General features: G+C 64.1%; 2 protein-coding genes across 2 annotated transcripts; one reads left to right on the top strand and one right to left on the bottom strand.

The window, feature by feature from the left end:
* The first annotated feature begins 44 nt into the window (after positions 1–44).
* Positions 45–7660, top strand: CHLRE_01g045600v5 (uncharacterized protein). The gene is made up of 17 exons (XM_043058875.1): positions 45–275; positions 639–878; positions 1139–1230; positions 1503–1694; positions 1880–1945; positions 2145–2219; positions 2371–2451; positions 2863–3010; positions 3218–3399; positions 3775–3828; positions 4070–4129; positions 4325–4432; positions 4767–4894; positions 5230–5386; positions 6319–6425; positions 6637–6718; positions 7151–7660. The coding sequence occupies exons 1-17, from the start codon at positions 158–160 to the stop codon at positions 7256–7258; spliced, it is 1998 nt and encodes a 665-aa protein (XP_042928792.1). The 5' UTR covers positions 45–157; the 3' UTR covers positions 7259–7660.
* A 1648-nt stretch (positions 7661–9308) lies between these two features.
* Positions 9309–14394, bottom strand: CHLRE_01g045550v5 (uncharacterized protein). The gene is made up of 8 exons (XM_001689674.2): positions 14026–14394; positions 13823–13938; positions 13579–13647; positions 12500–12653; positions 12049–12261; positions 11499–11608; positions 10849–11050; positions 9309–10642 (listed from the first exon to the last, which is right to left on the bottom strand). The coding sequence occupies exons 1-8, from the start codon at positions 14131–14133 to the stop codon at positions 10394–10396; spliced, it is 1221 nt and encodes a 406-aa protein (XP_001689726.1). The 5' UTR covers positions 14134–14394; the 3' UTR covers positions 9309–10393.
* Between the last annotated feature and the right edge of the window lie 225 nt (positions 14395–14619).

Genomic DNA, 14619 nt, shown 5'->3' with positions numbered 1-14619 from the left:
AACAACCTAAAGTTGTCTGTCTAGCCACGCACTGCACTAATCCGGATCCGCTGGACAAACACACACAGAAAGGAAGGAAATTTCCCAAAACCAACGTTTCTCACGCCTGCAGTATCTTGCATACTTTTTGTTGAATCAATCACATCCAGCTGCAAATATGTTGTTAAAGGGTTGCGGCCCTGCTCTTGGAGCTCGGGCGAGGACTAGAACTCGCGATGGTGCAAGCGGAGCAGTTATTCTACGTGATGTGCTTCGCGACAGAATCGCTGTGACGGGTGAGACCGTTTGCGACGCCAGGTGCACAGATAAGCGACTGCGCTTGCGCCAGGATGTCGAACGACACGCTGGCGATGTCGAGACCCAAACTGCCGTTGTTAGTGGTTGCTAGCGGCATTCCATCCTATCCACACTTGCATCATATAGTTTGCTCGATGCTGCGCTCCTGAAGCTGCCCGGGGGGATACGGACCGGCTGGGCTTCGGACCCGTGGGCGACCGCAGCAGCGCGTGTGTGATCCCTACAGACGCTTTCATTCCCCCTCTCCCACGTCCCTTCACCCCCCTTCTGCCCAGCCTTGCGCCATACCCATGATCTCTCTAATACCCACCTGCAACGTCGTCACATCGCGCCTGACGCAGGCTGCCCCGCCAAGCGCACGCGGCACGTTGCTGCTCCCGCCGCACCCAACGGCAGCTCCGGCGCTGATGACGGCCCCGCGGCCCCGGCCCCTACCAGCGCCGACCCAGCAGTGCTTGCGGCGGCCGCTGAGGGACGTCTGCCGCCCCCGGCCTCGACCGGCCCCTCCAGCCTTGTGGCCCAGCAGCAGCAGCAGCAGCAGCAGCAGCAGCAGCAGCAGCAACAGCAGCCGGCGGGCGCAGGTATGATGGGCGTGTGTAGCGGCGCAATGGGCCGGGTCCCGTACGCCAGTACCCAGGGCAGCAAATGCGGTATGCCACTCGGGTTTTGCAATGGGGACAGCAGCCGGCCCTGCATCGCTCCAAGTGCCGTCGCAATCGCAGGCACGGTCGCAGGCACGGTCGCAGTGCGTCACCCCGTTGCCCGTGCGTGTGTCCCGCCGCGCCGCCCGCTCGCCCGACTCCTAGCCCTGACCGTTGCTGATGTCACACGTGCTGCGCAGCTGTCGTGATGGCTGCGGGCCGCGTGCTGGGCGGCGGCAAGTACACCATTGAGGAGGTGCTGGGCGCCGGCAGCAACGCAGTGGCGTACCGGGTAGGAGGATGGGGTAGAGGACCTTTTGACACGGCAGGAGGAACAGGCGTGGGGAAGCGGGGAGGGAAGGGACAGACAGGGGGGGGGGTTACATTCATGATTATATAAGAAGTGAAGGCGTAGGGGGGAGGGGCACTGCGCCCGCACCGCATCTCGCCATGCAGCATATATGGCCTCAGTGTCACGCCATCCCCAATGTACGAACACACGCGAAGTTGCTTGTGCCTTCTATCGGACACACACACGCCCCCCCTCCCCTTGTCCTGCCCCAGGCCCGCCGGCCCGACGGCAGTGAGGTTGCTCTCAAGGCGCTATCGCTGCGCTCGCTGCGCGACTGGAAGCAGCTGGAGCTGTTCGAGCGGGAGGCCAAGACGCTGGAGTCGCTCAGCCATCCAGGCATACCGCGCTACGTCGACTACTTTGAGGAGGACGACCCCAATGACCGCGCCTTCGTGCTGGTGCAGGTGCGTGCGTGGCTGTCACGTGTATGTGGGTTCGTGCGTGGGTTGTGTGGCATTTGCGTCATGCGTTCAACTGGAGTCTTGGCTTACTGTGATGACGGCTGCTGCTTCTGATATGTGGTTGAACGGGCCGCCCGTGTTGTTGCTGACACGCACACGCCGCACCGCCGCCGTGCCACCGCCCGCAGGAGGTGGTGCGCGGCAGGAGCCTGGCGGACATGCTGCGGGCCGGCCAGCGGGCCACGGAGCAGGAGGTGGGAGGCGGGAGCGGGCGGCCCGGGGGCCTGAGGAAAGATGGAGCAGGCGGCCCGGCGCCTGAGGAAAGCTGGGGGCTTAGGCACAGGAGCTGCAGGCGTGCGCGTACCGTGTCCATTACACCTGATCGCAACTTGTAGCTGCTGCCTGCATCCGTACGCACCCTTGGCTGGCGTGTCGTGCCCTGCACGTGTGCAGGTGGTGCGTATCGCTGGCGAGATGCTGGGGGTGCTGGAGTACCTCAGCTCGCTCAGGCCGCCCGTCATCCACAGGGTGCGGCTGGGCGAGGCGTGCCGACTCACAGGGTGGTGAAGGGCTATGCTGCCAATGCGCCGAAGGCTCAAGAACGCATGCTCATAGCCAAGCTTTGGCCGGGTAGTGTTGTGACGAGTCCGCATGGCCTCGTGTGACCCATGCGCTGCAGGACGTCAAACCAGACAATATCATTGTCGAGGGCGGCGCCTGGGGCGGCCGAGTATACCTGGTGGACTTCGGGGGCGTGCAGGTGGGCGAGTGGGTGTGTGTATGCGCGTGCGTGCGTGGCGGTGGGGGTGCAGGGCACACACACAAGGCAAATACCCTTGATCGCCCTACACGCACGGTCGCCCGCTCCTTGCCCCGTTTTAGTTGGTTTGCTTGGTTTGGGCTGGTATTTCCCCACACACCCCGATACGGACATCGGTAGCAACGCGTCTGCGATACTACTGTTCCTGGCTACGCCTTCACTTCTTGTAAACGGTAATCATGAATGTAATCCCCCGCTGGTGGTGCTGTACATCTCCTCGTGAACCCTCCACCCCGCCGCCCGCCGGGCCTTCATCCTCACCACCCCGCCTCCCCGCCTCCCCGCCTCCTCGCCACCTCGCCTCCTCACCACCCCGTCCTCGCCTCCTGCTCCGCACCTGGACGGCTGCAGGCGGTGGCCAACGCCGGCGAGCTGTCGGGGCTGGGCTCCACCATCGTGGGCACCTTTGGCTACATGGCGCCGGAGCAGTTCCGCGGCGCCGCCGACACCGCCTCCGACCTGTACGGCCTGGGGGCCACACTGCTGTACCTGCTCAGCGGTGGGTCAGCGGCGGGTGGGGGGGGGGGGGTTGCGGGGTTTTGGGCGCCCACGTGAGGAGTGGGCTAGATACGTCTTGACCCACACCAGCCGGTCAGCTCGTGCGGTCAGCTGTACCTTAGCACCCGGCGGCTGAATCCGTGTCTTCCTTCCCAACCCCAACCGCCGCCGCCCCAACCGTTACCGCCAACCGCCAACCGCCCCACAGGCCAGCCGCCCGGCTCCTTCCCCCAGGAGCGCATGCGCATCAACTGGCGCGCGGGCCTGGGCGCCGCCTCCGCCCGCGCGCTCGAGTCGGGCTGCCCCGGGCTGGCGGGCGTGCTGGACGGTCTGCTGGAGCCGCTGGCGGAGGACCGGCTCACGGCGGCGGAGGCGCGGCGGCTGCTGGCGGTGAGGAGGAGGAGGAGGGGGCGGCGGGAGGGGGGGCGGGGGGAGGAGGGAGGAGGGATGGAGTGAGGAGGGATGGAGTGAGGATGGGGGAGGGAGGGCGTTAGAGGGAGGACGGGGCAGGAGGAGGAAGGAGGGATCGGTTATTCCAGCCCAACTAAATCAAGGGGGCTGCAAGTCGGCAACGTGGCTTGGTAGGAGGGGGTCAAGGTATCGTGGTGGGGCAGTGGGGCACACGCCGGACCGCCGCTCAGGTCTGAACGCCCCGCCCGCTGCCCTTGTCGTGCCTGGGTGAAGGCCAGCCTTACGTGTCCACATCGTGTGTGTGTGTGTGTGTGTGTGTGTGTGTGTGTGTGTGTTGCTGTGTTGCGGCCGCAGGGAAAGCCTCTGGACCGCGGGGCACGTGCGTCCAGCGGCTTTGCACGGAAGCGGGTGAGGGGCGCACCGGGCTCACCAGCACACCGGATGTACCAGCCGCATGCTGCCTGCGCGGTTGGCTGTGTGTTCCTGATGTGCGAGACCTGTTGCAGATTGAACTGGCAGCGAACACAGCGGCCGCCGCACACGCCTGTAGCCAACTACTACTAGCCCTTATACACACGTTGTTTTCCAACACGCACTTCGACATTTGCACCGGCGGTGGACCTTCGCCGCCACCTACCCGCCTGCGCAGGCCGCACAGCGCGCGCCCATGCCGCCGCCCGCCAGCATTCAGGAGGCGTACATGCAGCAGGTACATGCGTGCGTGCGTGCGTGCGTGCGTGCGTGTGTGTGTGTGTGTGTGTGTGTGTGTGTTGTGTGTTATAGCAAGTGACCAAGGAAGGAGGGTGTTGGCAGACGTGCACCTCACATGCAGAAACGCTGTGGTTCACTTGTGCTCCACCATCCCCCACTGCCCCTCGCGACCCATCCTCCCCCACGGGTCCAGGTCATGGGCAACGCCATGCGGCCGCCGGTGCCGGTGTCCAAGCCCGCCGGGACGCGTGTGGAGCTGGAGCGCACCCGCACCCGCCTGGACGTCGTCATCCCGCCGCGGGTGCGTGCAAGCCTTTGCCCAACACGGCCACGGCCACCGGCACCGCTACCCTCAACAACACACTGCTAGAATGCATGGGTTACAAGAGGGACTTGCTGACGCGACTGCTAGACTCTGCTCTCCGGTCCGCACCTGTCCAGAGCTTACGAGCAGCGCGCCTGCACGCATTCCTGTCAGCAGCCGCATGTCGCCGTCGCGCCGTCATGTTCGCCACACCGCTCACACACCGCCTCGCCCCACCGCCTGCCCGCGTACCGCGCCCCACACCTCCCTACCCCACCTCGCCACCTCCCCACCCCACCGCATTCCCCATCTCCCACGTCCCACCCCTCAGGGCTTCACGGCGGACACGGCCTTCACGGGTGTGTTCGCAGTGGCCTGGAACGCCTTCGTGGCCTTCTGGACCGTGGGTGCGCTCGCCAGCGGGGGACTGCTGTTCGCGCTCTTCAGCGCGCCCTTCTGGTAGGGTGTGTGTAGTGGTGGTTGCGGGGTGGTAGGGTGGTAGGGTGGTGGTGGGGAGGGTGGGGGGCGCACACCGCACGTGTCCTGCCGCCATCGTACCCACCGACGCCTTACTCCAGCATCTTCACGCTCGCTCATTCCCTGACCGTGACCACGCGACACAGACCCTGTGACTGGCTCCATGCACACATACACACTTACACACCTCCCACGCGTGCCTTCCACGTGTCTCCGCCTCTTCTCCTGCTTCCCAACACGACACCGACACAACACTGGCACACACCCCCACGCACCCCCACGCACCCCCACGCACCCCCACGCACGCACGCACGCAGGTTCGCGGGCGCGCAGCTGGCCAAGGGTGCACTGGGCGGTGCCCTGACGCGGGAGCGCTTCGCGGTGGGCCCCAACAAGTGGCGCCTGGGGCAGCAGCTGGCGGTGTTTGGGCAGGACGGCAAGAGCGCGGACTTCCTGGATGGACAGAACGAGCGGGTGAGGGGTTGAGGGAAGGAGGGAGAGGCGGAAGGGGAGTGGGAGGGAGCGGGTGAGGGGGTTGAGGGAAGGAGGGAGAGGCGGAAGGGGAGTGGGAGAGAGCGGGTGAGGGGAAGAGGGTTGGGGGAGGGGGTGAGGGGATGAGGGAGAGGGAGTGAAGTACCTGGGAGGGTGCTTGTGAGGGATGGGGGATGCGCAAAGTGGGGTCGAGCGGCGCCTGCAGCGGTAGGATGAGGGGCGGGCGGCGGCGGGAGGGGCTGCAAGCGGGGCTGCAAGGGGGGCGGGCCACCGCCGCGCCACCGCCGCGACCGACAGGCGCAGACACGGCACGGCATGGCGCGTCGCCTCAGCTCACGCTCAAGGTAGCAGGCGGAGAGCAGGAGCGGGCGGGCGTTTGCCCCCGGGCTTTCTCGGCCCGGAGCAGCACCGCTCTGCTGGCGGCGCCTGCCGTCATTGACACGCCGAGCTACAGCCCGCACTACCTCTACCGCATAGCCCTGTCCTCGCCAGCGCGCACGGCGCGATGTCTCTCTTGCACTGAACGAACGGTCCCACCGACTCGCAACCCACCACCTCTTTACGCAAGCACGCATTCACTGTGTCTTCATCGTGTCGTGTCACTCGACATCGCCTCCCAGCGTGCCGCATGGGTGGGTGACCAGCGCGTGACCCTCGCCATGTCGTGCCCGCAAGTCAGGACCCCGCAATCCTTCGAACCCGCGGAGTACACGCGCACACGGGCTCGTATGCCCTGATGCCGTTCCTGCACGCATAGTACGGATGTTGGCACGCACAGAGACACACACACACACACACACACACACACACACACCGTGCTCTCCTGATATACACACACACACACACACACACACACACACACACACACACACGCGCGCGCGCGCCAACATTCTTATGCACGCATGCACACACAGGTGCAGGAGGGCTCCACCCGCGACCTGAGCGGCGCGCGTGTCGTGACCACCGCCTTCATCAACGGCGTGCCGCAGACCGCCATCGAGGTGCTGGCGGGCGTGAACAGGTGTGGGCGGGCGTGTATGTGTGTGTGTGTGTGTGTGTGTGTGTTAACAGAAACAAAAAGCGAAGCCTGTATGTGTGTATGTGGGCGTGTGTGTAATTGTCCGGAGGCTGGGTTTATGCGTGCTCGCGGCTTTTCAGATGTGGCGCGGCGGCGGCGGCCACATGGCCTTCGACGCGATCGGGCCTCACGCGAGCGCCGCTGCTGCAAACAGGCACCGCTTCGGCGAGGGTCTTGAGATGGTGGAGCAGCAGTGGCTGGTGCAGGAGATTAACGACCAGATTGCGGAGCTGCAGGTGGGCTAGAGCCCGGTGTGTGTGTGGGGGGTGAGTAAGTTTACCGTAGCCTTATTCCAAGTACACCAAGACCCTTGCCAAGACCCAGTTTCCATCATTCTCAACAAGACACCCGAGGGCGAATGGGTTGGGTTCATGCCGAGGAGCTGTGTGACTGCGTGTGCATGTCGCGTGTGCGTGTGGGGGGGCGGCAATGGCGGAGAAGGCACGCGGCAGTCCGGGGGGCCCTGGAGCCAGGAGGTTACGTCCGACATGCACGTCCGCACACCGCATCTACGATATTAAGAGAGCTTGCAAGGTACCGGTAGTGGCCGGCTGGGAATGCCGCCGCACGCCGCACACCGCACACCTCTCGCCACTGACACATTTCAGCTCACTCGCCACGCGCGCAACAAACTCCCGCGCCCTCATCCCACTGGCTGGTGTGCGCAGGGGCGGGACCTGGACCTGTCCGCGTTGCCGCCGCCCGACATGCCGCAAGTGGTCAACGACTCGGACCGACGCGATGATGATGACGACGACCGGTGGCGCAGCCGGTAGCGCTGTTTGGGCGCTTGCGATGTGGCGTGTTACGGCTCGAGGGGCAGCGAGTTGCAGTTCGGAAGTTGGGGATTTGGCTAGGGTGGGGGTGGCAGGGTGGCAGGGTGGCAGTCATGTGGGTTGTGGGCGTCGTGTGTGGGGCATGTGTGCGCAAGCTGCAGTCGGCAGAGGACTGGGTTGAATGAAGGTCAAGGATGCGGGCGATGTCCGATGGTCCTGGAATACGTGTGCCGAATGGTGCTCGCGGTGGGTGCTTGCACTGGGGTGCTCGGACGGAGGGTGTTGCAACATGACGTATGAACCACTTGCACCTGGCCAAAATAGAATGCAATACGTCTAGTTAGCTCTGTATATATTGGTGTAGTGCTGAGTTTTCTTGTACTCGTGTAACTGAACTCTTATTACGGTGTACAAATTGCACCAACGCCCGCCGCCGGTGCGCTGCCGGAGCGGACGAGGCCCGTACGCCCGCCGCCGCCACCTCCACGACCACTCATGCCACCACTTCGCCAATTCGGGCACCGCCGCCCGCGCCGACGCGGACTGAGGGCCAGAAAGGAAGGGTGGCAATGAAAGGGCAGCGCACAAGCAAGAAGGGAGGGCGACGGCGTAGATGCAATAGCTAAGTTCAAGCCGTGCGATGCCAGTGGCACCTGGTAGCACGAGCTGGTGCGCTCAAGGCGCCGCTGACTTCGACCGCTTCTTGGCTGCCCTAGTGCTGCCCGCGTTGGAGCGCACGGCTGGGCGGTGCGGGCTCTGGTGCTGGACTTGACGCGAACCGACGCGTGCGAGGTGCAGGTGACCACGTCGCCGCTGCTACAAGCTCGGCTCGGCCTGTCGCTCGTGCCGTTGGACCAGCGTCGGCGGCTGGCTTGAGCGCTCGTCAGAGCTGACACGCTCAGCGTCTCTGGCTCTCTGCCAAGCTGCTGACGCACACGGGGCCGCTTGCGGCCTTACAAGAAGCTGGCAGTGGCGGCAGTGGCAGCGCCTGCGGCAGCGCCGCCGGCCCGAGCGGCAGCTGCGGCACCGCGGTGCCGGCAGGGCCAGCGTCAGCGTTGGACGCGGCCAGACCTGTGTGCGGTGCAAGGCCTGCAGGCGGGGTGTCACGCCCATCTGCCGGCTTAGAGCTAGCTCGTCACCTGTTCGGTTTAGAACCTACAACGCGGATTCAGCGGTTCCTTTGTGCCTTGCTATGGCGGCCTGCGGCCAGCTAGCTTGTGCAAGCTCACGCTGTCATGCAGTACACATCCGTAAGGGGGCTTCCTGCGTCGTGCGCGCATTCCACCCTCGTTATTGACGAGTGTTGCGGAACTAATGCGTACGTAGACCAGAGCGGAAGGCGGAGTGGGCTTGCAGGCGGCACGAGAGTAGGCAGTCAGTAGCGCAAGTTGCGAATTCCCATGTTACCTCGTAACCGACGGTAAACGCTGTGGACGGTCGCGCCCATGGCTGGCTGACGGAAGCCGGCTGCTGTATGGGGATGGCTGGGCTGGACGACGCCGGCCGGGCTGGCGTTGGGACTACCAGAAAGGATGCGCCCGAAACCAACCTGGAGAACACCAGCGCCACCGGTGCCCAGCACGACATGTAAGGGAGGGAGGGAGGGACAGGAGGCGTGATGCACTGCAGCGTAGAAGCTATGGCGCTAGGCGCGAGGCAAGCAACGTCAACCCCAAAGCAACCGCGAGGACATGGCGCGCAAGCCGGGCTGCGGGCTGTGGCTGTTATGGCTGTGCGCTGCGCGGGGTGACTAAACGAAGAACAAGCTAAGTACGGGGACGTGATGGATGCGGTTAAATGAGCAAGGGCGCCAGGCGGCCGAGGAAGTAACGACAGCGCGATCGCTGCATGGCTCATCCCGGTCGCACTGCGGTCGGCATGGGCGCGTGCGGTGCATGCCTCCAGGCCTCCACCCGCAGCGCCTGCAACTGCCCTTCCGTTCCTCCGCCCCCCGAGGACTGCTGGTCTGCAACTGCCGGGCAAGGACGGTTGCGGGGGGTCGTGGGGGCAGTGGGATGCTGCCCTGCGATCCCAGGTCAGTTCCCAGAGGCCCCTTATAATGTTTACAAGTGGTGCGTCCGACTGTTGCAATCCGCGGGATGGCAAGGAAGCTGTCTCGTATATGGCAGGGCCACGCAAACCTGCGCCAGCGACACAACTACGACTAGCCCCATTCGCAACGCACGGAGGTCTTCCCTATCCTCCGTCTGTACCCAGCCCCCAACGACATGATATCCTCTATATTCACCATAGTGGTCCAGTTCATGTTATAGGCCATCCGCAGACTTCGCAAATGAATTTACACAAGACAATATGGCACACGCAGCCGTTGCACGTGCATGAGAGGGTTGCGGGCCGCACCAGCCCCATGCTACCGTTCTCCCGGGCACCCGGGTGCAGCCTTGACACTCCCACCTCAATGACAATGCCACAGCCTCTTATCTATACAGCCCGCCCCGATATTTCCGGGGACCACGACACCACCAACACCAACCGCCCATACCGTGCTGCTCTTCTTTCTTGCTTTGCGGTCTGCACCTGATCTTCCGACAAGTCATGAACCTGATGACACCCTTGCACACACGCATTCACATGACATACGCACCCCATCACAAGTATTGGAAGCCGAACTCACCAGCAGACTTCCGGAATGTCATTTTCCGATCCGACGAGGCCACGAGGGGCACGTTGCACAGGGTACCGAGTTGATTGGTAGGTAGTCGATGCAGGGAAGTGGCTTTATGATGAGAGCCCGAATGGAGAGCCAGAGTCCAGATGTACACAGCCGCCTCCTTCCCTCAGTTCCCAAGCCGGAAACGCACGCCGCTGCACAACGCGCCGTGTATACGCCGTTTCCGGCCCCCGAGTCCTCCCGTCCGCGCATGAAATCCCAATGCTACAGGGAGCGGTGTAGGTTGAGAGCGCGCCCCAACCCCCCGCCGCCGCGGTTCACTGCGGCTGCTTTCGTCCGGCTGGCTCCGCCGCCGCTGCTCCTCCCGTCCGCCATGCCGCCACAAGCCGCGCTGCGCCGCGTTGGCTGCACTTTGCTGCCATCTCCGCCTCCCTGGCAAAACCGCATATCCGCGCCCGTGCGGAAGCACGCCACGGCCCGTGGAGCTGCCTGCCGCTGCCCGCTTAGGCCGCGGCCGGCGACGCGCCGCCGGCGGCGGCGGGCGGCGGCGGGGCCTTCTTGTGCTTGTGCTTGCTGGACATCTCGGTGTAGAGCCAGGTGCCGATGAGGGCGATGACGGTACCCACCATGGCCTGGGCGGTGAGGGTCTGGTTGAAGAACAGCACGGACGAGCCGATGATGGCCACGCGCTTCACCACGTTGCACACGCCGTGCGACACGGGGCTGACGCGCTCCAGGGTGTTGAACGCGAACTGCACGCGTGGCCAAGGGCGGGTGGGGACAGGGGTAAGGACAGCGGTGACGAGAGGCCGCCATGCCAGGCATACCAGGTGGGTGTGTCAGGTGGGTGGCGCGCCCCGCCCGCCCCAGGAACATGTCCAGTACCTCAACCCGCCAGCCCCTGGCCATCCCTTTCTCCCCCTCCTCCTCTGTCCCTCGGTCTCTCCCTCCCTCTCACCTGGTTGTACAGGTGGTACAGCATGCCGACCATGAACAGGTCGGTGTAGAAGCGCGAGGCGCCCACGTTGGCGATAGCGGCCTTGGCGCCCTCCACCAGCGTGCTGCCCTCCGCCAGCAGCGCCCAGGGCACGCAGATGAGCACCGAGATCAGGGTGGTGTAGGCGTACACGGCAGTGCCATCCAGAGACTTGGTCATGGCACTGGGGGGAGGGAGGGCAAGGCAAGGGGAGAGGAGGGAAGGGGAGAGGAGGGAAGGGTTGAGGGAGAGGCAGGGGATCGTGGCGATGGGGAGGTCAGGGAGCATGTCCTGGACACCCGGCGGCACTGGCTGGCAGCAGCCGGTCGACCTGTTTGGGTCCGCAGCCGCACAGCGAGTGCTGATGCCCACTGGGGTGCTGCCCATCAATCGCGCCTCCCATTCCCCACAGCAGTACTCCAGTGGGGCAAGTATGAGTCTGCCGCCTGACCTGTTGATCACACGCCCGCTGCCCCACTACCACGTTAGCCTTCATCCCGCATCCCTCCTGCCATGATCGCCCCTCCCCTCCACTGCCTTCCCCTCCTTATGTCACAGGTCACCGCACTCCCACTCCTCATCCACAAACAACACCCCACCGCGCGCTGTTCTGCCCTCTGCTTGTGCCTCACCGCTTGGACCACACGGCGCGGAAGCCGAAGGTCAGGTTGGAGGCCATGGCGGTCAGGAAGCCGGTCCAGTTGAACGACAGCTCACCGGCCGAGGCCAGCGCCACACCGAACTGCGAGCGGAGGAGGTGGCGGAGGAGCATGAGGTGAGGAGACAGTTGATTGCGCCGGCTCCTGAGGCATGCCCTAGCCATGGCAGGCGTTGTGTTGTGCAGTACCGTGCACACTGTCCTCGGCTGCTCGCACGCGTCCTTGCCCTCTGGTTGTTCGTTCTCATGTGCTCCACCCTTGCCCTTCCAGGGCCTCCGCACCAAGCGCGGTCTCTCCGTGCTGGGTCTTCCGGGCTTGCTGGAATCCTCCAGACGTAACAGGCCCCTAATGCCCAGCTTTGACGCTCGTCATCCCTCCAGCCATCACCATCGCTGCTGCTGGTCTGTCCATGCGTACGTGCCCTTGCCACGTCCATCACCCGATCCCTCCACGGCCCCTGCCTTCCGCCCCTCCCTCGCCTGTCTCCATCTCCCCAGCAATCCGCACGGTACACGCCACGCACCATGATGGGAACCAGCGACAGCAGCACGGGCAGCGGCGTGGCCTCGCCCAGGATGACCTTGGACAGCACAACGTTGAAGGCTGGCTCCAGCGTCTTGACCGTGTGCGTCAGCGAGATGGCCACAGCCGCGAACGAGATGTTGGCGGCCACGTGGCCCACGGCGTGCATGGCCGCCGGGCCGAAGATGTTCTTGAACTCCTGCTTGGTCACGGGCTGCGAGGAAGGCAAGACAGGGCAGCGAGGGCGGGAGAGAAGGCCAGTGGGAAACAGTGTCAAATGGGCGGTGTCGAACGGCGGCGGTGGGGCGCAGGCGGTGAGTGCAGCGGTTGTGCTGGCGCCCGGGCCCATGCGCAACCGACGGCGGATTCCGTGATGCTGTGCTGTCCCCAGCCCACTGCTGCCTCTTCCTCCCAGGCTTGCACGCGCACGCGGCTCCTCGAGTACTACTCACGCGGCCGAAGGACCAGCTCTTGAGGCCCACGGCGTACACGAGCACGCAGTAGACCAGGCCGACCACCACGTGGATGGTGGACACGGTGTAGGGGTAGGGGAAGTACTTGAAGATGGTCTTGTTCAGCAGGTTGAAGCCGATGTTCAGGGCGTACCTGTGCGCGGATGGTGTGTGTGTGTGTGTGTGCGGTGTGCGAGGTGGCGGAGTGACGTGGTGGTGCGCGCGGGTGTTCGGCGGTTTGTGGCATGATGACCGGAGGGTTGGGACGCAGGCGGTGTGTACCCCTGCTGGCGGGCGTTTCAATGCTGTTTGTGCATACGTGCAAGTTGCGAGGCAGGGAGCCCCAGGCAGCGGGCCACGAGGCAGGCCGCTGCAACCCAGGAAAGCATGGGTTGCCGGCGCTGATCAGCCGGGTAGCGCTGCGAACGTGGCGACGGCTGGGCGGCTGGGGTCGGGGTCGGGGCCCAGCACTCATCGGGGAAATGGAGTCTGGGGAACTGGGATCCAATGGACGCAGACTGCAGTCATCTTGCTGGCACGTGTGCGCTCCACAGGGACTAATCAGGGTGCGTGACGGTGCTGGCGGACATGGCTGGGGCTGCTCTGGGGCGCCGCCATCCTACATTACTGCCCAACTGCCCAACACGCCGGTCGCAGTCCGGCGCTCTGTCTGCCGCCGCTTTGCACACGCCAGCTGATCTATATTTGCTGCCCGCTATCTGGTACGGGACAAACATGGACTCCAGACCGCGGTATGCTTTCATGCCAACACCTTCTGTCATATGCCAGCCACCCTTCCATGCTTGCATGCGCCTCGCAACACACAACCACTGATGCAGCGTTAGGGTGCGGATGCTGGCTGGCCCAACGCTGGCTGATCAGCCCCAACCGCACGGCAGTACGAGCCCCATGAGCTTTGGGAATGTCGCAGCGTAGTCTGCTCTGCCCTGCGCTGCCACTGGCGTGCCGGACGGGCCCTAACCCGCAGCTGAAACCCTGGCGTTGGCGCGACTGTGGGGTCAGGTATTCGAACCGTCCAAACCCGATGCAGTCCCCGAGACGCGGAAATTGCAACTCACCAGATGGTAATGAAGCTCAGCGTGACCACAGTAGGCGCCAGCTTTGCGCCAACGACCTTGGAGACAGTCCTGCATTCGCGCACGATTGGGCATATGTTGAGGGTGATACTGCCTGCAACGCCAGCTCCTCGCAATCCTAGAACTCCCCATAAGTAATCTACCAATCCACAAATGTGGGCTAGCCCATGTGAAGGCGTTGACCAAGAAAGCCCTTGCGGCGGACCCGATTTCCGGGAGGGCTTACGTCTCAAGCGCATCGAGCTCCTTGGGGGCATCCGCGGCAGAAGCCTTGGTAACAAGGGTCTGGCGAGCACGGACCGGCGCAACCGGCTTCACTGCCAGGCGCGAGCCAACGGAGACCTGGCGCGCAGATGATCGATTCGTCAGCGAAGCGTTGTGGCCAATTTCCATCGACACGACCGCGGATCAGCTGCATTTGGGGCATACCTGCGAAGGCCGGACCGGCAGAGCGCCCAGCAGCGCCACAGGGGCCACAGCAGGCCGCCGGGAAGTGACGCCCAGCGGAACGCTCACGCGCTGAGCGAGCGAAGCCATTTCTATCGTATGTGGAACTTCTAAGCAGAGGGTATGGAAAGAGAATAGCGATTGCGGAGCGTGGACGCGGTAAGAGATGCAGCACTTTTGCGCTGCATGAGGAACACGCCTTCCGAAGCTTATGTGAGCGCTTCGCGCCGGTAGGGTGCGCTCAACCGAGCAAGTGATAGCTCTTGAACCTAGAAATGCATGCCCGTTGCGGAGCGTTGTTGTTGCGGCTCTGGAGCATTTACAACGCGGGCGAGCGCGCTTCAAGGAACGGCCGGCCATACTTTAACCGTACAGATCAGGGAATACTCGCGTTATCAGCGCACCCTTGCGTGCCGATACTGCACCTGACGGCCTCGCGCATGCGGACATGCGTCTTCATAACACACTTTGATCCAACTTTGAAACCTACGTACATAACCACAATCTTTACAAAATCCCAGACATGCTGTCAGGGCCGAAGGCAGACTAGGGTTGTCCGATGGCGTTGCAACACCC

Source organism: Chlamydomonas reinhardtii, chromosome 1, assembly GCF_000002595.2.
Source record: "Chlamydomonas reinhardtii strain CC-503 cw92 mt+ chromosome 1, whole genome shotgun sequence".
NCBI lineage: Eukaryota > Viridiplantae > Chlorophyta > Chlorophyceae > Chlamydomonadales > Chlamydomonadaceae > Chlamydomonas > Chlamydomonas reinhardtii.
The sequence above is the reverse complement of the archived record's forward strand: the minus strand, read 5'-3'. Positions and strand labels throughout refer to the sequence as shown.